The sequence below is a fragment of the Odocoileus virginianus genome, chromosome 16 (assembly GCF_023699985.2).
Source record: "Odocoileus virginianus isolate 20LAN1187 ecotype Illinois chromosome 16, Ovbor_1.2, whole genome shotgun sequence".
In the NCBI taxonomy this organism is placed as follows: Eukaryota; Metazoa; Chordata; class Mammalia; order Artiodactyla; family Cervidae; genus Odocoileus; species Odocoileus virginianus.
Window position 1 is genome coordinate 17,939,626 of NC_069689.1, and position 23,960 is coordinate 17,963,585.

Genomic DNA, 23,960 nt, shown 5'->3' on the forward strand with positions numbered 1-23,960 from the left:
AGGGTGGAGAGGCCCTCCCCAGGAGTCATCGGCAACTCCTTCCAAGATGCAGTCATCTGGCCGGAGCGGTGTCCAGGCCCGGGACCACAGAAGGGAGAACACAGCACTTGGCCCCGGGAGGGCATTTTCTCCTCCTTCGGAATGGAGCGGGGGAGGGGAGGGAGCCCGCAAAGATAGATGGCAACAGAAGGGGTCTCCGCAAGTCAGTCCTTACCCCCTTCTCGCCGCCTCAAAGAAACTTGTAAGGGGGGGCGGGAGGGGAAGAGGACAGCAGGCAAGGAGCAAGACCCCTCGGGAGCTGGGAGTCCTCTTCCTCGCGGGTGGATAAATAAATTATAAAGCGCCCAATACACAATAGCCTCGCTAGATGGAGACGAGGAATCACTGCAGCGGCGCTGGCGGCGGCGGCGGGGAGCGCGGGCGGGCGCGCAGCACCAGGCGGGAGGCGGGCGAGCTCTGGCTCGGCTCACGTCTGTTTTCCTTTTTCGTGCATTATTTATTTCGCTTCCGCCCGCGGCCTTGCGGCCCGAGCGGGCGTTCCCAGCAAGCGCCTCTAGCCGCTGCTTCTCGCGGGCCGGCGTGAGGGGCGGCCCAAGCCCGGGCACCCCCGCGCCCCGGGCAGCCGCGCGGCGCCACCGCGAAGGGCGGGGACCCGGGGAGGGCACGCGCCGCCGGCTCCGGGAGGCTCGGGGGAGACTTTCCCCGCCCTCCGCCTCCGCCTCGGCAGCCCGCCCGGGCCCTGGACGCGGGGTGCCGCCCCTCCCGGCCCGCGCGCGGCCAGGCGCAGCCCGGAGCCACCGCGCCCTGCGCCCCGTGCGAGCGCGCCCTGCCCGGGCCCCGGGCTCAGCCTCCCGGGAGGCCCAAGCCGCGCGCAAACTTTTGCTCCAGTGCCCGGCGTTCCTCCTGGGCATGTGAAGCCCCTCGGCGCCCGCGCAGTCGCCAGGGTGAGGACCGAGGCCCCGCCTAGAGGGCGGGGGACTGGGGAGGCGGCTGGCTTTAAATGGGGGCCGTCCGGCGGCTCGCGATCAGATTCTGCCTCGGGCGGGGGGAGCGAGCGAGGACCTCTCATCCCCGCACCGAAGATCGGTGGGGGCCGCCGCCAGGCAAGGTGGCGTGAGGCACTGGAGGGGTGCGGGCGGAGATGGAGACGCGGGGGAAGCTCCCGCCCTGAGGCGGGAGGCCGGGGCTCGGCGGAGCGCGCGAGGGCTGGCGGGGAGCGCACCGAGGTGCCTCTGTTGCAGTGTGCGCAGTGAGGGCCGGCGGGGCAGACAGGGTGCCCGCGGCGTGTGATTTCACAGTGCCGTACATGCGGGGGTCAGCGAGCGTGCGGGCAGGAGTCGGTGGGTGTGAGCGGCAGGTTCGGTGGGTGTGCACGCAGGGTGAGCGGCGCCCGCCGGGTTTGAAGTGTGCTCACAGTGGGAGAGAGTTGTGCACGACTGTTTCTGGGGAGGTGCATGGGCTCGAGAAGAGCGCTTGGCTGTTTCTGGAGGTGTGCCTGGGGCCAGGGTACGCACACATGACTTCGGGGGCGTGCGCCACGACGGAGTGTGAGTTCCGGAATGCCGGCCTCCGTGAGTGTGCACCAAGGGTCGGCGAGGGTGCAAGCTGGAGTGAAGGGCCAGGCTTGGGTCACGAGGGTGCCCCAGGGTGCGGGTGCGCCACCAGGATGGTGCCTGTGGCGCCCGGCTGACTCGAGCTTTGCTCCCCTGACAGTTCGCCCCGGGAGCGGGAGCCGCGGGCCGAGATGCTCCTCCGGGATCTGGTGCTGCGCCGAGGCTGCTGCTGGCCGTCACTGCTGCTGCACTGCGCGCTCCACCCGCTCTGGGGCTTCGTGCAGGTGAGCGGCGGCGCGGGCTGCGCGCCCAGGACGACCTCCTGGGCAGGACGGGGTAGCGGGTGGTTGTCCCTTCAGGACCCTGGCTTTCTGCGGTTGCCCGTCCGATTGGTCCCGGGAAGAGTTTAGGGAAAGAAAAGATGCCCCAGCTCCCCGTACTTTGGCCATGGAAAGATAAGAAACTCCTGAAGGAGACTTCAGTCCTGGCCTGCAGAGTGAGGCCCGCAGGACAGCGCCTTGGAACACACAGGTCACAGGGAATGCCTTCTGGATGATAATATTCCATTGCAGAAATGCAGAGAAAGAAACCTTAGAGCGTTGGCAAACTTAGAAGGAGAAAAATGATCCCAAGAATATACCTTCTTGATTTCCTATCAGTTCGGTTCAGTTCAGTCGCTCAGTCGTGTCCGACTCTTTGCGACCCCATGAATTGCAGCACACCAGGCCTTCCTATCAGAGCCACTAGTAAAACTTCACAGTAGCCTTCTTTAACTGGACTTCAACTCAAAAGTGGTTCAACTCACTACTCTTGCAGGTAGTGGAGCTGAGGATGTGGGACAGATTTTGCAAGATGGCCACTGATGGGGGAATGTAGGAAGGTGCTGTCCATCTGTAAGGATTGCCTGAGGATGGAATCCTCACCCTGGGCCCACCATGCCCCCAGGACAGAGACCAAACAGCCACCAACACCAGTGACCTGTGTTAGGGTCAGAGAGATGGTTAGATGGGATGGTCCCTAAAGCTTCCCAGAACACAGTCAGTGGTCCATTGGAATGGTGAAGAGGTGGAATTTGTTGCCAGCTCCCTGGGTTGGGAAGATCCCCTGGAGGAGGGCTCGGCAACCCCCTCCAGTATTGTTGCCTGGAGAATCCCATGGACAGAGGAGCCTGGCAGGCTGCAGTCCTTAGGATCGCAAAGAGTTGGACAAGACAGAAGCAACTTAGCACATACGCACGGTGAATTTTGAGCCCCAGCTCTGCCCCTTGCCAGCTGGGGGACTTCAGGCAGTGTGCTTAACCTCTCTGGACCTTAGTTTCTACTTCCTCACTGTGCAATTATAAGTACCTGATGAGACAAAGATGATTTAGTGTGGTGCCTCGACCATGCTAAAACACTGAATGGAAGCTGTTTCTGCCATTATTGATGTTAGGAAGTCACCAACAGTAACATCGCTCATCTGTCTGGCTAGCCAGGTATTCTGTTGATCGCTACATAGTCCCAGCAACACTTTTGAATTGTTAGAGGTTCAGCAGGGTCTGGAGGACATTTTTACCATTTCAGACATTGAAATGCCCACTCTGGGATATTTGCAGCTTCGTGTTCTCCTTGTGGCATTTTGGGGGCTGGGGACTATTCAGATAGTTGCCCTGAGTAGGAGGTGACAGTCCAGAGAAGAAGGGATGGGGCAACCCTGCTTGCCAGGCCACCAAGTTTCATGAGCTGTCCCAAGCGACAGGGCCCGGCTGAGAACGAGCTTGGTCAGTCCTGTTTGGATGGCAGCCCTGGTGACCGCTGGGAGAGAACTAGGGCCCCTAATGCTGGAAACAGCTATCTAGGTGGAGAGCTTGAGAAAGTGGGTCTGCTTGAGTGGGGGCGGTGGGGTGTATATATCACCCCTCACCAGCACCAGGCCCATCCTCTGCTTTCTTCTCTGACTTGCCTGTCTCACTCACAATTGTTTTCCCTTAGGAACTGACAGCTTTGTTTAATGTGTGAAACAGCAGCTATTAAACTCAGCTGTGCCTTCTTGGGATTCAGAACTTTGTCACTTCTAAACATTTGGGAGGTTTGGGACCAGTTCTTCTCATTCAACTTTTAGCTGAACCTCAGATGTTCAGCTCACTTCCTTTTTATATTCGTTTGTTTACAGTTTGCCCTCTTCTGGGAGACTTTTCCAGCTAGTATGGAGAACAACATGGTGACGTTGTTAATCTCCAAGAACTGGAGTTCTGCTGTGGGAATCAGCAGGAAAGAGACAGCAGACCTACCACCTCCCCACACACCCCCACCACCAAGAGAAATAATTCTGTAAAGTAGCTCCTTTTTTAAGCAGTGTCCTTCAGCCAGGCAGTACTTCCACCAGCAGATGTGTGTGTATGTGTGTGCGTGCGTGTGTGTTTCAGATGTCCTTACTCAATATAAATCAATTTTTGTGAAAATCAATTAGAAAGAAACCCTCCAGACAAGTAGAATGGATAAAATCTTGGCTGGAGGCGCTGGAAAAATAATCTACAAATGATAAGGACTGAGAAGCCAAGGGGAAAGGGGGCTTTGGAATGAATTGATCTGGTTTTTGAGCAACAGAGCTGAATTCAGGAGAAGAGAGGAGAGAAAACTTGAAGTGAGCAAAGCCATGTGTTTCCCTTTAAGTGGAGAGATTATCATGTGTGACGTCATAGGAGTTTCTTGAATAGAAAAAAATCTGTCTATGCTTTCATGAGCTTTTTGCTGGAGGAGTTGTAAACATCTGGCAGTGTGAGCCAGCACAACCAAGTCCTGTAATTAACAGGATGGTTGATGAAGCCAGAGCTTTGTGTGGTCCCTCCAAACACCAGGTTCCAACCTTGAGATCAGCCCGGAGCCTCTGGCTGCTGCCTGGATGAAAAGAAACTTAATCATTAAAGTCAGATGACAGTAAATAGCCACAAGGTTGGTGGGGGCACTGTTAAACCTTTTCTCTTTTTTTCTTCATGTGTCTGGAATTGAGATTCTGAGCTTTTGTGATTTAGGTTCTTCTAAGTTCACTTCCAGATGAGTCCTTTTTTTCTGCAAGTAAAGAGGATGACAGGCTGGCGAATTTATTAGGTGTGACAGGAGTGTGTCTCATCAAGTTACTGTGGTGCTGGCCTGTCTTGATAAAAGATGCCAGAAGCCATCATCTTTGTGGGCGCCCTCCAAAAGCAGTCATCGAGTAGACAGGCTCAGATCCGGGCCTGTGGGTCTCTGAGTGGCAACAAGGAACCATACCGGACCAAAGCGATTGCCAAGCCTCCGCCCTTGTGGACAGTCATTACAGCTTCGCTTATTTAGTCAGCTGCATTTATCTGGCACCTACTGTTTGCCAGGACCCGTGTTAAGGGCAAGGGATCTAGTGGTCCCTGCCTTCATGGCACTGACAGTCTGGCACTGGAGAGATTGTTAAGTCATGGTAGGCAAGTGCGCTCAGTAGGAGCAAAATAGCTTAGAGATGGAAGCTGGTGGAAGATCCAGAGAAAATGCAGGTGCAGTGCTTTAGCCGAGACAGGAACAAGAAGTCAGGAGTCAGGATGCAACTGTGAGTTGAGTGAAGTGTCCAGACTGTGGAGGGAACAGCCCCCAGGTGGGAGGAGAGGGCAGGGCATTGGAAGAACCCCTGGGAGGGGTTCCCCAGGCAAGGCTTCTGTTGTAAGCCACTAACATTGTGTCTTACAGTTCGAACTTGATCCTGAAGACTCTGGGGGCCAGGAAAGTTTTTCTAAGAAAGAGATGACACAGTCTTAAATTAGCATTTTAGAAATCTCCGACCAGCTTCAACACAAGATTAGGATTCAGGGAAGGAGTGAGGCAAGGGGTTGATGAGAGTCAGGTTGCCAGATTTAGCTAACAAAAATACAAGCTGGGGACTTCCGTTGTGGTCCAGTGGTTAAGACTTTGCCTTCCAATGCAAGGGGTGCGGGTTTAGTTCTTGGTCAGAGAGTTAAGATCCCACATTCCTGGTGGCCAAAATACCAACACATAAAAGAGAAGCAATATTGTAATAAATTCAATACAGGCTTAAAGTAGTGGTCCACATCAAAAAAATTATTTAAAAAGAATATAGACTGTCCAGTTAAATTTTCAGATAGAAAATGGATTATTCTTAAGCATAGGAATACCCCATACAGTCTTTGGGATGAATTTATACTTGAAAATGTTTATTGTTTACCTAAAACTTTACAGGGTGTCCTATAATTTATGATTCCTATAGTTTACCAGGCAGCCCCAGAGAAAGGCAGAGAGATGTGGAGACGTGGTGGTGCCTTGGTTTAGGGCTGTGGCCGTGGAATGAGGAGAAGTGGATGGATTCAGGGACTCATTATCATTTGTAGATTATTTTTCCAGCGCCTCCAGCCAAGATTTTATCCATTCTACTTGTCTGGAGGGTTTCTTTCTAATTGGTTTTCACCAAAATTGATTTATATTGAGGAAGCCAGGTGTGGGAACTGGCTGCCACGAGCCCTGTGTTCCCCAGACCACAGTGCCGGGGACCAAATGCCAGGGACTGCGGGACCTCTTGGGACCTTTCTGGACCTCAGGATTCAGCCTCAGGAGAACACTGCAGAGTGGAAAGGAAGGCAGGTGATGGCAAAACTGGAATCAAAGGCGCTCACAGGCTTTAGGTGGGTCACTGACCCTCTCTGGGCCTCTGCTCCTGCTTAGTCAAGTCCAGCTAAGAGCAGGTGACTTCAGGGGCAAGTTTACTCTCCTGTGAGACTCCCCAGGATGTAACCCAACCCGGCCAGGGATTGAGACAAGCGTGTGGTATTGCAGATTCCTCTTCACTGATCTAAACAAAACACTGCCGATCCACAGAACTAGTGGACCCAGAGCTGGTGTACGGGGTAGGTTCCAGGTTTGCCCACTGCCGGGCAGACCTTCCACAGCACACGTTTGCACTGAGCACCAGTTGAGTGCCGGGCCCTGGGCAACTCTGGTCCATCACTCAGCCTTGCCCAGCCTGTCGTCCTATAGGTATGGATGATACCAGCTCCATCTCTCGATTATTCTCGTGGTGAAATCAGCGCCTGTGTCCCCTTTCTGACACACAGCAGGGCTCAGGAAGCCACGTTCCATCAGGACTCATCAAGCACAGACCCACCTGCCTTTCTGTTCCAAGATGCTCACCACTTGTGTGTGTGTGTGTGTGTGTGTGTGTGTGTGTGTGTGTTGGGGGGAGCGGGGAGACAGACATTACGTAACAATGGGAAAGTGCCCCCAGAGAGGAGGGTTTATGGAGTGAAGGGGCAGCTCTGGGTAGCTGGGTCTAATTCTGGGGGGTGTGGGCTTCAGGATGGCTTGCCTGGGAAGACCATGTAAGAGCTGGGCCTGAAGGATGTACAGATGTGGATGAAGGGCCTGTGTTGCCAGCTGTCAGTCAAGAGAGGTTCGGCAGCCAGCGGCTTGTACCAGTCCAAACCAGTGAGGGACCCAAGTGGGCCCCCACCTCCGGGAGAAGGACAGCCCACCCAGGCTGGCTAATAGGGTGATGCCAACATTAGTGTGTTCTTGTGGCTGGTTAAGCAGTTGTGCTCGCTCACTTTTCAGTGGGATCATGATACTAGAGACCGGATGCTTAAGATGTAGGGTGTGCCTTCACTTCCCCGCCCCCTTCCACCTTGAAACTAGGTCCTGGTTTCTCTGCTTGTAATTTCATCACATGAAGCCCTCTGATCCATCTGTGCCCTCCTAGCCTCTCGCAAAAACAGGTCACTGGGTTGGGCCAGGTTAAACAAACGTGCTCATCGTGAACCTTCTCGTGTGAACTGCACCTTGGTGGGCGGGGGGAGTAATTGCTTTGGCAACGGCATTGCTTGATATTCACACACTTGGTGGAGTTCAGTGGAGAAGCAATCTCAGAGGCCAGAGGTTGGGAGAAGGGAACTTTCAAGCAGGCCCCAGGGTCTTGGAAGGTCGTAATCCAGAGAACAGTCTCCATGATGGGTGATGAGAGGGCTGACCCCACTGCGCTGGGGGAGAACCCAGCGGTTTGCCCGTGACGTCTAAGGAGTTCATCGTCTCCGTAAGATAACTGAGAAAAGGCTCACCATCTGAGGATATGTTCTTGCGAGATAAGATGGCCTTCCAGGGTTTGAAATGCAGTCAGTGGTCCTTTAAAAACACTAAAAGGTGGTGAGCAGGAGCTTCGTGGCCTTGTAGATAGTCAGGGCTGTAAATCAGTCCACCTCCTGCAGCCATTACCCTTCCTGCTCACATCTGCCATGTGTCAAGGGAGCAGCTGAGCCCCGCTGGCCATCTCTGCCAGCCCGGGACACGTGCAACGGAGGGTCAACACTGGCCTCCAAAGGCAGGCCTAACCTAGCCAGTCCCAGAGAAACTGGGGTTGTGTATCTACTCATGGGAGATGACAGCCAGAGAAGTAAACTGTGGGCCTCCCTGAGGTAGCAGGTGACTACCAACCCTTTCCTTCATGTCTAAATCACCTGTTCTCCGGGACAGGCAGAGAATGCTAGAATCAAAGATGTATGGCGGTCTATAGGGAGGGATGCTGGGAGTGGGTCTAAACCAGCTATTCTCTCACTGGCTATGCACTGGAAGTTTAACCTGGGATGCTTCAACAAAATTCGCATGCCCAGCTCCACCTGCAGAAATTCTGATTTGAGTGGCATGAGAGAGGCTCAGACATGAGTATCTTTTAAAGATGCCTGGAGATTCTAACGTGCAAGCAGGGCTGGCATCCCCTAGGTGAACACCCACCCACTTTTGCTCCCCTTTGTAGCTTACACATGGGGAAGCTGAGACTGAAGTCGAAAGAGCACCAGTCCAGGATTCAAGAGGTGTGGAGTCTGGTAAATTTCAGGCAGTTGCTTAGGTGATATGAAGGCGAGAGGAAAAAGGCCTGACTCCTGACCCCACAGACTTTAGAGTCCAGTAAACAGGAGGATGAACTGGGTAAACACTCCAATGTGGATTTCTGTCCCGTAGAATGAAATCCAGTACCAGGAGAGCTTGTAATGGCGAGGTGACCTGGCCAGGGCAGTAAGAAACGCTTCTCTGAAGCGGTGATAGCCGAGCTGAATAACGGGTAAAGGAGGGGGACAGGTGTGGGAGAAAATTCCAGGAGCAGCCAGTGCAAAAGGCGGGAGGACAGCCAGGAGCCAAGGACTGGAAAGAGGGCTTTGGGAGCAGAGCAGAGCAGAGGGCCAGAGCATGAGGGAGGGGGCCCTGTGGATCTCCTGAGCTGTGGCCAGGCATTCAGGGCTGGTGGGGGCTGGGTGCAGGCAGTTTGAGCAGCTGTGTTTCCCACCAGACCACTCGCGGGCCTCGTGGATAACACTGGGAATGTTGCTCTGGTCCCCTTAGTCACACAGCCACCAAAGAGGAGGCCTGGCTGGGTAAGGGTCCTCCTTCAAGATGAGGGGACGCTGGCCCAGAGTGGACACAGGAAGGCCATCAAGAGCTGTGGCCAGAGAGGAGGCCAGGGTTTGGTCCTGCCCCGGAGCAAGGAAGACTGGAGAAGCAGGCAGTGGGTCGGGTCACCAAGGAGGTGGAATCAGCGTTCTGTCACCGTCTGGGTGTGAGAGCCTCAGGGGGCCACTTCTCCCACCTGGGCCTCAGTTTCCTTGTTTGTTCGGTGGGGAGATTCTAGGAGTTCACCTTCGAGCACTCCTCTGCCTCTCACGGGTGCCCAAGCCTATTGCCCCCATCCCATGGCTGGCTCCTGGCAGGGCTAGAAATGAAACCTTGCTCTCCAGCCCTGCTAGGCCAGCCTCCCATAACGTGGTTTCCTTTGAGCCAACCCAGCTTCTGTCCTTCCTGCCCAGGCCGGGAGTGGTGAGGTGTGAGGGGGGCAGTGGGGAGAGAGCATCTGGTCTCCCAGTTGCCTCACTGGCTTCTCCTGGGCACCTGTGCCCATCTCTGCAGGTGACGCACGGCGAACCCCAGAAGTCCTGCTCCAAGGTGACCGACAGCTGTCAACACGTCTGCCAGTGCCGGCCCCCGCCCCCGCTGCCGCCGCCCCCGCCGCCCCCGCCGCCTCCCAGACTCCTCTCCGCCCCAGGTAAGCAGGCTCCCTCCGTTTCCGGTTTCCCTCTGTGTTTTTCGGGGCCCAGGAGGAACCCCTGAGGAGAGCAGAGGGCAGCCTTGCTTTCTTTGTAATTTTCCACTGGCCGAGCAGGAGGGAAGCCAAGGCCTAACTTTTCCCTGCAGTCTGCAAAACGCCTTTCCCACAGCGTGCTCCTGTGAGATGGAGAAGGATGTTTCTCCATCGGGTAATCAGATAAAAGTCAATCTCCATTTGATGAGTGACTCTGCCTGGATTGTTCTGAAGGCCAGACCTTGAAGAAGGGGCAGCCACGGACACTGGCCTGAAATCCCCCTCCCGTGAGCACGGTTGCACTTTCTGATTTTCATTCACGTGTAAGACAGCAATTAGTGTAGAACCCAAGTGGAGGCTTTGGGAGCAAAGTTACACAGATGCCTCTTGGCTATTTGCAGCCTATTCTGCTAACCTCCCCCTCCCCAACCCCGACTTGTTTGCCTGGATTTCGTCTCTGAACAATTTGATTGCAAACAAAGGAGGGCTTCTTTTTTTAGGCAGAAAGAACCTCAGTCCTGACCCATAGGGGTTAAGTTCCGTGCCTACAATCACCAGTTGATAAGGTCTGTAACAAAAGGTTCTGTATTTTGGTTGGATCACCCAAGTTGCAGCCTGTAAAATGTCGGAGCACAGTGTGTGGATCCACCTCATTAAACATATCTCTGTTGAGTTATTTGGGGCATATTTGAAATAACCTTGACGAGGTTTGTCCTCTGGTAAGCCCTGTTTCCAGGCTCTTGGTGTCCAGGCGGGGATGTAGTGTGCTGGGGGACCTTTGGCAGTTCGTGTGTATTTCTGCGTTTTGTCTGTAGGTCCCCCCAAAAAAGTGAAAGTGCTAGTATCTCAGTTGCATCCAACTCTTTGGGACCCCATGGACTGCAGCCTGCCAGGCTCCTCTGTCCATGGAATTCTCCAGGCAAGAATACCAGAGTGGGTTGCCATTCCCTTCCCCAGGGATCAAACCCGCGTCTCTCGCATTAGAGGCAGATTCTGAGCCACCAGGGAAGCTGTCAGTCCCTACCTGTGTCCAGTCTTTCCTGACACTTGTGGCTCCGTGCTTTTCAGAGAGTGGCCCTCAGCGTCGCCTGAAGTGTTCGTTTTAAAGTGGAGCTTCACAGGCTCACTGTAACCCACCGAGTCAGAGCTTTGGGGTGGGGCTTCAGGGTTGGCATCCTGACAAGTTCTGAGGGGATTCAGATGCAAGTTAGAGTCAAGAACCTCAGCCTACCAGGCCCTCTGTGGCAGTACCACGCAGGATCCTACTGTCCCAAGATGCTCACCCTTCTCCTCTCTCCTGAAGGAAAGCTGTGGGGCCCGGCCTCAGACCCCTGCCCCTCACTCCCATCCCTGCCTTAGAATTCCTTCTCCCTCCACTTTTCAGACTCCAGGCCTGTGCTACCTCCAGGCGTGTTGGTACCTGATGGACCCACATCCCCCAGTTAGAGCCTGTTCAGTTCATCCTGTGCTAACTGAGCCTCTAGTGCCAGACACAGACCTGAAAGACCATTCTGGTTTCTGGGATCTCTTGGCCTCAAGGAACCCACACAAAGTCACTTTAGAGCACAGAAATTGCTCTCTAGACCCACTGGAAATCCTAGAATAGCTGGGCCAACTCCAGCCATAGGAAACACTGACATTGACTTGGGTCTTCACAGTAAGTGGAGTCGTTCTAGGTTGATGAGGAGGTTATTGGGAAAGGGCATCGGGGCAGGAGGAGCGGCAAGAGCAGAGTCTTAGACATCTGACTCTGTAAGTCGTCTTGGGAGGCCAGGCCCCTCTGACAGTTTGAAGGAATGTCAAGGGGTGGACAGTGAAAGGCCTTGTGTGCCTGGCTGAGTAGGTTACATTTCATCCTGTTTTACCGTTGTTTGCCAAACATTCACCATATCCAAATACCTCCTGTGGTTTGCCTTCTTTCTTTTTTTTTTTTTACTTTAAACAGACTTACTTTTGTGTTTATACAAATTAGTCTCCAAAGGAAACTTTCTGTAACTACTCTCAATGCAAAACCGGAATCACTTACATAAATAGAAGGTGACTGTAAAAACAAAGGTGATGGACACGAACCAGCGTTTTAACGTTCCGGCCTGTCATGGAAGGTTCTGAGCTCGAGGCCTTCTCTCTTTCTGCTAAAAATGGAGCACAATAGGTTGGAGAGATCTTTCAGGGCCACACTCGCCCTGTGCAGAGATGTTCTCTAGAAAGAAATCAGAAGGTTTGCAAGAGAATCAAAAGGAGTTTAAGTTTCTTGTTCTATTACCATGTGTCTGGGTGCTGGCTCCATGTGCTGGCCAAGACCATCTCACTTACCTACAGGGACATGCACCCCCTCCTTTAGGAAACCCTGCTATGGGTAGCCACGAGCCCATGGAGGTATTAAGCAAAGAAGTGACACACGGTCTGCTTCAGAAACTCAACTTTCCTGACAACACATGGGGTGGATTAGGGTGAGCTGCCTGACTGGGGTCAAGTGGGGACCCTTGAGATACTCCAGGCCCCAGATCACCCACGAGGGCCTGAAGCCAGGCAGGGGATTGTAGAGAAGGGGAAGTGGGCAGGAGTGCCAGGTGTGAGGGAGCAGAAGCCTCGTGTAAGTGTGGGGCCTGAGGGCCCTTCTGGGTGAGAGGACAGCAGGTGTAGTTTGAGTCTATGACGCAACTTTTTCAGTTAGGAGTGGCAGAAACCCATCTTGAAGTGGCATAAGTGACATGAAAGCTAGAGAGAGATGTTTGGTTTTTGGCTCGTGTGTTGGAATATTTCAGCAGCAGGTCTTATATGATGAACTGGGTTTCTGTCTCCATCTCCCTCTTCTGATTTCTCCTGGGTCTCCTTTTCTCTCGAGCTGGCCCAGTCCCTGTGGCTCCAGTTTCCAGGATTCCATCAGCCTTGCAGTTAGTCATCTCCTCACTAGGAGAGCTTCTCTTTCTCAATCATTCACCCAAAGCCCCGAGGCTGACATTCATTGGACCAGCTTGAGTCACATGTCCATCCTTGGACCAGTCATGGTAGCCTGTGAGATGGGATGTGCTGATTGGTCAGGCCTGGGCCATGTGACCACCCTGGACAATTGAAGTATTATGGATAGGGGTTAAGGGGATGGTGGCTTCTCAAAGGAAAATCCAGGTAGAGGGCTTGTAACCCAAGGATGAAGATGTGGACGCTGGGCAGGAGGGGAGTGGATGCAACTCCATAGCCTTGGTATGCCTGGTAGATTAGACCAGTGATGGAGAATGTGTTTTATACACTCTCTTGGTCCTCACTGAGCTCAGCCCAGAAGCTCACCCTTGAGTGCACCCCAGTAATGTCGGACAGACCTATGGACACATGCACAACTTCTGCTCATTCTGTAATCTTTGAGGAACTAGCCTCCCCCACGGGGAACAGGCTTCAATGCTGTGAAGCCTGTATGGTCGTTCAGCAGGTGTGCACAGAGCTCCCCAGGTGCTGGCACATGCCAGGAGCTAGGACGTAAATGGTGAGCAGGAGAGGGGCAGCTCCTGCCTGCAGGGAGCTCACGGTCTAGCGGCCCATCTTCTGCAGAGGATGTCCATGGGAGAGTCCTTCCTGCCATCTTTCTGGATACACTGGCTCCGAGCGTCTGGCTGACTCCAGCAATAGGTGACCCATCATTCTGATTTGGCCAGGACTAAAGGGTTTCCCAGGATGCAGGGCTTTGATCCTTTGGTCATCAGAGGTGCCTGCATCCCCGCCACTCACAAGGGCCTCTGGTTTACCTGGTGAACATTTGTTGAGCATCTGCTCTGCATCCAGCCCTGTGTTGGGTGCACTGGGGGCCCAAGCGGACTCGCCCTCACCTGCACGGCCTGAATAATGAAAAAAAAAACTGAGAACACAGCTTAAGAGGCCGAGGCCCTGAGCCTGGGTTGGTGTGCCAGCACTGCCACTTCCTCGGCATGATTTAAGAGGGCTGGCAAAATGTTTTTGAATTTTATATTGGTGTATAGTTGATTTACAGTGTTGTGTTAGTTTCAGATGTACAACCCAGTGATTCAGTTATACATATACAAATATCGATTTCTTCTCAGATTCTTTTCCCATATAGGTTATTACAGAGTACTGAGGAGAGTTTTCTGTGCTATACAGTAGGTCCTTGTTGATTTTGTATTTTACATATAGTAAAATGTATATGTTGATCCCAACCTCCTAATTTATCCCTCCCCCCACCCACCTTTCTCCTTTGGTAGTGTAAGTTGGTTTTCTAAGTCTTTGAGTCTATTTGCTTTGTAAATTAATTCATTTGCATCAATTTTTAAGATTCCACACATAAGTAGTATCATTTATATTTCTCTGTCTGGCTTACTTCACTTAGTATGATAATCTCTAGGTCCATCCACGTTGCTGCAAATGGCATTATTTCATTCTTTTTTATGATTGAGTAATGTTTTATATATATATATATATATATATATATCAGTCAGTTCAGTTCAGTTCAGTTCAGTCACTCAGTCGTGTCCAACTCTTTGCGACCCCATGAATTGCAGCACGCCAGGCCTCCTTGTCCGTCAGCAACTCCCGGAGTTTACTCAAACTCATGTCTATCAAGTCGGTGATGCCATCCAGCCATCTCATCCTCTGTCGTCCCCTTCTCCTCCTGCCCCCAATCCCTCCCAGCATCAGGGTCTTTTCCAATGAGTCAACTCTTTGCATGAGGTGGCCAAAGTACTGGAGTTTCAGCTTCAGCATCAGTCCTTCCAATGAACACCCAGGGCTTATCTCCTTTAGGATGGACTGGTTGGATCTCCTTGCAGTCCAAGGGACTCTCAAGAGTCTTCTCCAACACCACAGTTCAAAAGCATCAATTCTTTGGCACTCAGCTTTCTTCACAGTCCAACTCTCACATCCATACATACATAACACATCTTCTTTATCCATTCATCTGTGGAAAAACACTTAGGTTGCTTCCATATCTTGGCTATTGTAAACAATGGTGCTTGTATCTTTTTGAGTTATGATTTTCTCCAGATATATATCCAGGAGTTGGATTGCTGGATCCTATGGCAGCTCTATTTTTAGTTTTTTAAGGCACTCCCTGTTCTCCATAGTCTCTGCAACAATGTACATTCCTACCAGCAGTGTAGGAGGGTTCAGAAAGGGCTGGTAAACTTAAGTCTGAGTTGAAGGTGTAAGGTTTTCACTCACCAATGGGGTTGATTGGAGGATTCGTGTAAGTGGATACTGGACTGGTATCCATTGCTGCTAATTGTTCCATGAAAATCATTCTGATGAAGAGCACCCTGTGAGTGTTAGACTTGGGAAAGGAAACGGTGCTTTGGGGAAGGGTATTTAATTCTGAAAAGGGGAAGAAAGGAGGATCCAGGATGACATGGGAGAATTCCCAGGTAGACCTTGGATAGGCAGGAGCAGAGGGAGGCCGACAGTCCTTAGAGTGGTTGAAGCAGAGTAGTTAGGAGCATCAGGATCACACAGGAGGGGCCCTGCTGTAGAATGTCCTTCTTCAGGAGCGTGGACCTCAGGGTGTGTATCTGGGGTAGGGGGAGAAAGATCACACAAAGGAAACCTCTGCACCTGCTCACGCAGACAAGTAAAGACTCCTGTAAGGATGGATCAGAAATATTTGCCAAAATTGTGGGGCATCATCCCCGTGGCCAGGCAGGTCTCCCCTTTCATCCAAATAGCACCTGCTGCTGCCCTGCTGCTCAGAGCAAGCAGAATGTCTTAGGTTGGCTGGGACTCTCCTGGCTTTAGCCCTGGAAGCTATGCATCCCAGTGTCAACTAAAAAAATATTCACAATCTAAAAGTTGAGAGTTATGTTTTATTAGATGAGAATTTTTAGGACTTCAAGCCTGGGAGACAGCATCACAGGTGACCCTGGGAGAACTGTTCCAAGGAGGCGAGGGTTATATAGAAGTTTTGCAACAAAGGACAGGTAGCCTAAACATCAAAATAGTATTGTTACTTAAAGAAAGCCAGATATCCCAAGTTAAGAAATTTAGTGCTTTTCTCTGTGTGGGAAGATGAAAGAGTCTGGGCTCACTGCAATCATTTCTTTCACATGTATCTCAGCTGTCCTGGGCCAGAATCCCATATTTTTTACATCTTGAGCTCCCTCGAGGCTCACCATAGGGAGTGGCTGCAGTCTTGATGTCACAGGTATTCTTCTCCTTCCTGAGTGCCGTTAAGGCTTAGGAACTCACTTTGGAGGCTGCAATCGCTGATGACTGTGACATCCTTGTTTACTGATATGGCAGGAAATACTCCATTTCTCACCCAGGAACTCTTTAGTCCTGGGCAAACCAGGATGGTCGGTCATCTATTGCTGGGCCACCCTTCTTCTGGCAAAGGCAACATGATTTTTCAGTTTATTTATTGTTGTTTTTGCTGTGCTTGTTTTTGTTCCACCGTGAAACTTTCAAGAGCACTGCTCTCCCCACCCCACTTCCGTACTAGAACTTGATGATCATAGGGGCAGCTAGGCCCACATTTCCCTGTGGGCCCCCAGCTCAGCTGCCACTCCCAGCAGCCTTGGACATCTGTGGAGAAAGCCCTGCCCTGTCTTGCCTGATGGTTGAGAAGGATCCTGGAAAATGTTCTTTGATGCAAAAGATTCTTGAACAGCATCTCCACTTTCTTCACTTTGTTTCCCAAGCTCTGCCCGCAGTGCTTTGCATTGTAAGTTTTGCAGACTGTGGGAGGCACTAGACCAGCAGTTCTCTAAAGCAGAGTATGGTCAGAATTCCCTGGAGGGCTTGTTTAAACACAGGTTGCCAGATTCCATTGCCAGAATTCCTGATTCAGTAGGTTTGGGGGTGGGACCAAGGATTTTGCATTTCTAAAACTTTCTCAAGTCAAACTGATTCCACTCCCCACCCCCCTCATCCCTACCCCAGCCAGGTGCACCCTTTGAGAACCAGCATCCTAGAGGATGGCAATCAAGTCAAGAGACCTTGGAGTCAAAGGCAGCTCTTCCACTCTTAGCTCTGTGACACTGGGCACGTCTTACACTTCTCAGCCTTAGTTCCCTCATCTGTACAATGGAGCCAGTGACACTTACCTGAGGGAGCTTTGCAGTGAAGACTGGAAATTATACAGCCTGTACTTGGCAAAGACAACATTCTTAAAAGTGATGTTACAACACAGTGGCTCAGCCTGGTTGTCTTGCCCTCTAGATCTGGGGTCCAGCCTTGTTCATGAGCTAAGTGATTTGGGCAATACAGCCTTAATTGCTTGGAGCCTTAGTTTCCACATCTGTAAATTGAGGCTAATGACGGCATCTGGGCACTTGTGAGAATTTGATGCTATAAAGTTAACACAGCACAGAACCTGGAACCCAAGTTAAGACTCACTCAGTGGCATCTCATAAGTAATATTAATGGTAACTAATAATAAAGGATATCTATTTAGTAATAATAAACACTAGGTCACTGACCTACAGGTTGGGAGTTGTTTAAAAATGGTTCTGGCACCATTTGTGTGCCTAGGGGTGTGGACACCCCTAGGTATTCAACAGAAAAGATTTATCCAAAAAAAAAAAAATTTATCCAGAGTACCACTCATGCCCCATTAGGGGCAGCCATCACCAGGCTTGTGATCCCCAGGGTCAGCCCGATAACCTCTGGGTGGAGGTATTTCTGCAAGACGTGGACAAGGGGTGAACTCTGGCAAAGCAAAGGACACACATGCTTGAGGGCCTGACCGAAAAGCCCACGGCAGCCGTCAGGGCTCAGGACCCAGCCAACTTTGTAAATGTCAGCGATGGCCCACTCGTCCCTCTGTGTGACTCAGATGCTGCAGTCAAGGAAGAAGACGTATACCAGCCCTCAAGGAAGAGCACATACACCCCCTCCACGAGACCTGCTTCTGAGGCCGATGGGGCCAAAAATAGCTATGGCAGCACAAAGGCGTGAGCCAGCATTCCCATAGTGCCTGTCTTTAAGGAGCTCAGAGCACTGAGATTGATTTGGGTTTTGGCATTTATTTTATTTTTAGAAAAACCAGGGACTTCCCTGGAGGTCCAGTGGTTAAGACTTTACCTTCCAGTGCAGGGGATGTGGGTTCAACCCACGGTCAGGGAGGTAAGATCCTGCATGCCTCATGGCCAAGAAACCAAAACATAGAACAGAAACAATATTTTAATTAATTCAATAAAGACTTCAAAGATAGCCCACATTAAAAAAGAGAGAGACAGAGAAACCAGAAGAGAGGTTGGCTCCCTCAAGATTGCACAGCAGTGGTGGAGACAGGAATGGGGTCACTTGGTTCTCCTACTATGTGCCAAGGGCCATGTTTTAAAAGAGGGAAACAAACAGGACTGTGAAAGTTCTAGAATGATTTTATTACTCACCCAGAACACTAGGAAGAACCAGTACTCAGCCCTCCCATTTTGAGGTGGAAACTCTGTGCTTCTCGTCTCATTTAATCCTCATGTACTCATTTGCAAGGAGCTCAAACCAGTCAATCCTGAAGGAAATCAATCCTCAACGTTCATTGGAAGGACTCATGCTGAAGCTCCACACTTTGGCCACCTGATGTGAAGAGCTGACACATTGGAAAAGACCCTGATGCTGGGAAAAATTGAAGGCAAAAAAAAGAAGGGGGCGACAGAGGATGAGTCGGTGAGGTAGCATCACTGACTCAATGGACATGAATTTGAGCAGACTCTGGGAGATAGTGAAGGACAGGGAAGCCTGGAGTGCTGCAGTCCGCGGGGTCGATGAGAGTCGGACATGGCTTAGTGACTGAAGAACTCCTTTGTAGGAGTATACACTAGTCCTCGTGTCTGCCAGCCTTCCCCCACAAAGTCGTTAACCTCAGCTTGGGCAGATCTGAGTTCAAATATTCTCCAGGAAAAGCTTCCCTGACTTCCACAGAGGTCACACCATTCTCTGTTCTGGTTCTCTATGGCCATGGAGTCCATCTCCCCAAAAGTTAGTGGCTAAAGAAAACACAAATGTCCTGTCCTTTCCTCTGACAATTACAGAGGGTGACAGGCTTCACCAGGAGCATCTCGCTTGGGGTCTTTCACCTGTCTGTAATCAGTTGGCTGGGGCTGGAGCCATCTGGAAGCCTTCCTTGCTGGTGTCTGGTGGTTGTTGCTGGCTGTTGGCTGGGTCCAGAGCTGGTCTTGTTCACCAGAACACCTCCATGATGCTCCCGTGAGGCCTGGGCTTCCTCTCAGCATGGCTGCTGGGTTCCAAGCTTGAGAAACAGGTGGAAGCTGAACCCTCCTGAGGATGTAACTGAGGTCATGCAGCATCATTTCTGCTGCTTTCTGCTTCTCAGAATCAAGTGACCAAGGTTGCTCACTTTCTAGGCAGAGGGAATTCTATTTTACCTCTTGGTAAAGGAGTGTCAGAGAATTTGCACACATTTTAAAACCACGCACATAGATGCACACACTCTTTGAACTTTTCATTTTCCTTTATAGCAGTCATCCTACTCTTAAAATATCTAGTCAGTTTCTTGATTGATGCCTGGGTCTTTTGCTAGATATAAGTCATTGCCATGTGTCTGCTGTGTCCACTTAGAGTTCCAGCTCCTTAGTACATGCCTGGCACCTCACAAGTCCTCAGTAGCTACTATTTGCTTCTTTTGCAAAGATTTTTATACTCTACTATATGCCAGGCACTGTGCAAGGTTTGGGGAATGCAGTGGTGAACAGGACGGAAGGGTCACTGTGCATATGCATAGTCAGGGCAGGGAGGCTGGGACAGAAAATAAACAAACCAAAAATAGCGCCAGAAAAATAGAAGGTGACCTGGGCTACAAAGGAAATAAAATCATAAGATCTGATACGGGGTGACAGTGTTAGTTGCTCAGTCCTGTCTGACTCTTTGTGACCCCATGGACTTTAGCCCACCAGGCTTCTCTGTCCACGGGCTTCTTCAGGCAAGAATACTGGAGTGGGCTGCCACTTCCTTCTCCAGGGGATCTTTCCAACCCAGGGATCAAACCCAGGTCTCCCGCATGGCAGGCAGATTCTTTATTATCTGAGCCACCGACTGGGTGGTCACTTAGATTGCGTGGTCTGGGCACAGGAGATGACGCTTCAGCTGAGAACCAGTTGAAGGGATGTCATGGGCGAGGAAGACCTGGGGGAAAAGTGTTCTCGGCAGAGGGAACAGCAGTGCAAGGTCCCAGAGTGTGTGAAAGACCCGCGTGGCTGCTGGCTGCTGGGCAAAGCAACGCAGGAGGAGGCGAGGCCCAGGGGGAGGGCCTGGGAGGCCAGCGGAGGGGTTGGGGTTTTATCTTAAGTGTGAGCAGAAGCTTCTAGAGGGTTTTGAGCAGGGCTGTGGCCTGGCCTCGTTTATACTTTACAGAAACGGGCTCCCAGTGAGGGGACTGTCACTTCAGTTCAGGTGATGGTAGGAGAGCCAGTGAGGTGGCCCGGATCGGGGAGGGGAGAGGCAGTCAAGCCCTGGCCTGATTTAAGATGGTGTTGGAGGCGAGGTGATGTCTGTGGTTGTAGGGGGAGGGAAGCAAGGATGCTGTTAGGTTCTGTGGAGTGAATGAGCCTCGGGACATCACTCACAGGTTGCTCTCAGATGTTTGTGGCCTCAGCCATGGGATAAAGAAGCAGACTCAGGTGTGCCAGGAAAGCTGAGCGTGTGATGAGGGACTCCAGGCATCAAACACAGGCCACGTCACTTGGATTGTTTCTTGTTTCACCGTCTGTGTTGGCGCCAAGCTGGTCTTCACTGTCGCCATTGATACAGACCTTGGGATGCTGGATGTTCATCACTTGCCGAAAGCAGGTTATCTGTTCTACGATCTTTGTGCCAGTTGCCTGGTCCAAAAGTAGAAGGACCAGGAAGCCGGGCCCAACTCTGGCACTCACTCAGCCTGCGATTCTGTTTCCTCATCGGCGAAAGGGGAATCAGGATGTGGTCCTCCCAAGGTGCTTGTGGGTACATGAATAATATGTGGGCCTAGCCCAGTACCTACTGCATTCACACTCCCAGGAAACAGACTCTTGTCAAACCTCTTATCCAGACTGATCTCAGCTCCCATATCCATAAAGAGGACTTGTTCTGCCCTGCATTTCGCTCAACACTGATCATCAAGTGTATGCTCAGGCATTTCTGACTCTTTGCAACTCGTGGACTGTAGCCCAGCTGGCTCCTCTGTCCATGGGATTTCCCGGCAAGAATACTGGAGTGGGTTGCCGTTTCCTCCTTCAGGGGATCTTCCTGATCCAGGGATCAAATCTGGATCTCTTGTGTCTCCCACCTTGGCAGGCAGATTTTTTACCATTAGCACCACTGTAATGTGATTTTTCTGCCTGAACCTGAGCATCTGATATCCGTAATATCTTTCATCATTTCCTGCTCTTTTTTAAAAGTGATTTTTAGAGTTTATTTGTGTTTGTCGGAGTCCAGTTGCTATACAATGTCATTCTAGTTTCTTCTGTAGAGCAAAGCAGATCTGCTATACGTGTACATATGTCCCCTCTTTGTCACCAGGAGCATTGATTAGAGTTCCCTGTGCTATACAATAGGCTCTTATTAGTTACCTATTTTATTGATTTCATTTCTGTAAGTGCTGAATTTTATTTTTCCCATTCAGTGCATGGAATTGTCTTTTGTGTATTTGCTTGTATCCAGCAAATAAAAGATTCCATGTTAGTTTACTCAACAAACCCATATTTTAGGGAATTCCCTGGTGGTCCAGTGGTTAGGACTCCGAGGTTTCACTGCTAAGGGCATCGTTTCAGTCTCTGGTGGAGGGACCAAGATCCCGCAAACCTCACAGCGGAAAAACAAATAAACAAAAAAACTCCTATGTTTATTGATTTATTGAACAAACGTTTGCCAAGAGATAGGTCCTGGGGCTGCAGAGATGAACTGTGCACGGCCTTGCCTGCCTCTGGCTGGAGGCCTGAGCCCCGCTACATGTCAGTATCCCCCAGGAAATGACTGATGTCTGGGCCCACCTCAAAGGAGGTGATACTTGCATGAATCGAGGTTGAGACCCTCAGCTGTAACCAGAGACCCGGAGCAGAAAGAGATTTGTGCTGAAAAAGAGGAGAAGTGAGGTACGATGGAATCGGGGCCAAAAGACCAGTGAGACGTGCACAGGAGTGGCCTCTCAGAACGGCTGCGGGGGCTGTGATGACCCCAGAATTGGGGCCAAACTGGCTCCTACCCTCCAGGAATTCAGGATCTTGTGAGAAGTCTAGACTCAACCCTGAGATGAAAACAGGAAAACACACATCTCGGCAAGAGCACACATCCAGGCCAACATGTGCTTCCTGGGGGCTCCAGATTCACCGTTCTAACCATTTTAAAGTATATGATGGTTTTCTAAAGCATAAGGTTTTTAGTATATTTACCCTGTTGTGTAACCATCACTACCATCTAGCTCCAGAACATTTTCATCACCCCAAAAAGAAATCCTATACCTCTCAACACACCCTCTCTCCCCCAGTCCTTGGCAACCAGTAATCTGCTTCCTGTCTCTATGGATTTGCTGTTCTGGACATTTCACATAAACCTGCGTGTTCTAGGGCACTCTGAACCTCAGTTTCCTCATCTCCCAGTGAGTATGAAGCCTCCTCCCTCAGTGTTATTGTGAGGGAATTCAGAGGACGTAGGTAGGGTCTGCCCACTGCCTGGAACAGGGCAGGGAGGACGTGGCCCCGATAATGGAAGGGAATCCTGCTCGGGAAGGGGGATTTGATCCTGGTTAAAGGACCCCACCTGTTGTGCTGGGATGGAGGGCTATTTCTGACACCCTGTGACTCTGTGTGGACCTCGTTTTCCTCTGGGCTGTTGAGAGGGTCACATGAGTTTGAAGGTGACGGTACTTAGAACACTGCCAGCACAGGGTGATCACTCTGTTAGAGTTAGCTGTTTCATGTTATTACAGATTTCATCTAGGATGTCCCGCATGTATCTTGGTCAAAGCAGCCAGCCTGACCTGTTAAGTTGCTGATCTAATCCCTGAGGTCAGGGACTGTTGATTACCTTTGTCCCAAGACAGCTCAGAGCTTAACGTGGAAAGTGCACATGGAGTGTTTGAATGTATAAATCCATGTGTGACTAAGTGAGACAGACAGAAGAGAAACTGTCCAGGACAAGGGTGGGGAGAGGGAGGGACTGACATTTTTTTAAGAGTCTGCCATTTACCAGGGACCACTTGGGACCATGTCTTATTTGGGGCTGGACGGAGGTGGGGTCAATTTCCTCAAGCAGAGCTGCAGCCCTGGCAGTTGCAAGACCAGTCAGCAAGTCCAGGAAGGGCATGAACAGCATCTGCTACTGGCTGTCACCTTCTTCCACATGATTGCCACAGGTGACCTTGACCTTGGTCAGACCCCGATGGGTCCACTCCTAGCTCCTTCTAGCTGGGAGTCCACACCTCTCTTTAGCACCCAAGAGAGCTCATCCACATTCAAGCGAGTGTTCTCCTTTCAGAAGGATACCTAATTTATATATTTAAAGAGCAGTAAATCACTCACATATAATTACTCATTCAACAAATATATGGAGAGCTCTCTGCTGAGGTCACAGACTAAGGAGGATGCAGAGGTTAAGACAGGGTGAAGCCAGGGAAGGGTCAGTGGAGCACAATCAGGGTTCTGCTTTATCTCATGTGGATTTGGGGATGCCTGTGGACAGCCAGGAGAGGCAGAACGCACAGGAGTTGTAGGTTCAATGGACCGCCAGGAATCTAAAGGGGGTAGTCCCCTGAGAGGAGAGGGTCTGTCCTAGAGCAGGTATCCTGAAGGAGGCCCTGGCTGAGCTAAGGAGATTGAATAATTCTCCAGGTGAGGGCTGGGCGTGCTTGCCAGAGGGAACAGCAGGGCCAAAGGTTGGAAAGCCACACAGAGCCAGTCCATCCCAGTATTGGAAGTGATGGGAGGCGAGGTGAGAGAAGAGTAGGGGCGTGGCAAAGCCTGACTATGTGCAGGAATCTCAGGCCCACTTTCCTGGAGGTGCCAAGCCCTGGAGAGTCTGAGTGGAGGGCTGCCACCTAAGCAGCCTTTACTCAGCCCTGCCTGGGGACAGAGAGGAAGGAGGCTAAATGCAGAGGATGGGGAGGAAGCTGTGGCCTTCACTAGGCAATGGCTGTGGGCAGACCCAGATGGGTCCATTCAGGATTCAATGACCAGCCACTATCAGGGACGAGGGAAAGGGAAGACTCTGTATGACAGTGTCTGATCAGATTCCGCCTTTGGAGATAGGACACAAAGGGAGAGAGATGGCCGCAAGAGTTCCAGGCTTTGCCACGTGCCATTGGAGGGGGCACAGAACAGCAGAGGAGATGGTCAGCTGGTGGGTCTGGAGTTGAGGGCAGAGGTCTGAGCCAGCCCTTCGGATGGGCTGGGAGCACCAGTGGGCTTGGAACCA

At 51.3% G+C, this 23,960-nt stretch overlaps 1 protein-coding gene across 5 annotated transcripts in view; it reads left to right on the top strand.

The window, feature by feature from the left end:
* The first annotated feature begins 852 nt into the window (after positions 1-852).
* PRIMA1 (proline rich membrane anchor 1) overlaps positions 853-23,960 on the top strand; it is a 68,705-nt gene continuing 45,597 nt past the window's right edge. For 4 of the 5 annotated variants that reach the window (XR_011491776.1, XR_011491777.1, XM_070477912.1 and 1 more), the window contains exons 1-3: positions 853-944; positions 1,714-1,837; positions 9,455-9,590. Coding sequence is in view for 3 of the 5 variants with exons in the window: in XM_070477912.1 (XP_070334013.1) it covers positions 1,745-1,837; positions 9,455-9,590 (229 nt within the window). In the remaining 2 variants the exon portion in view is untranslated. Of the gene's footprint in view, positions 945-1,042; positions 1,109-1,713; positions 1,838-9,454; positions 9,591-23,960 lie in introns of those variants that run through there. The other variant, XM_070477911.1, reaches the window with a different exon arrangement.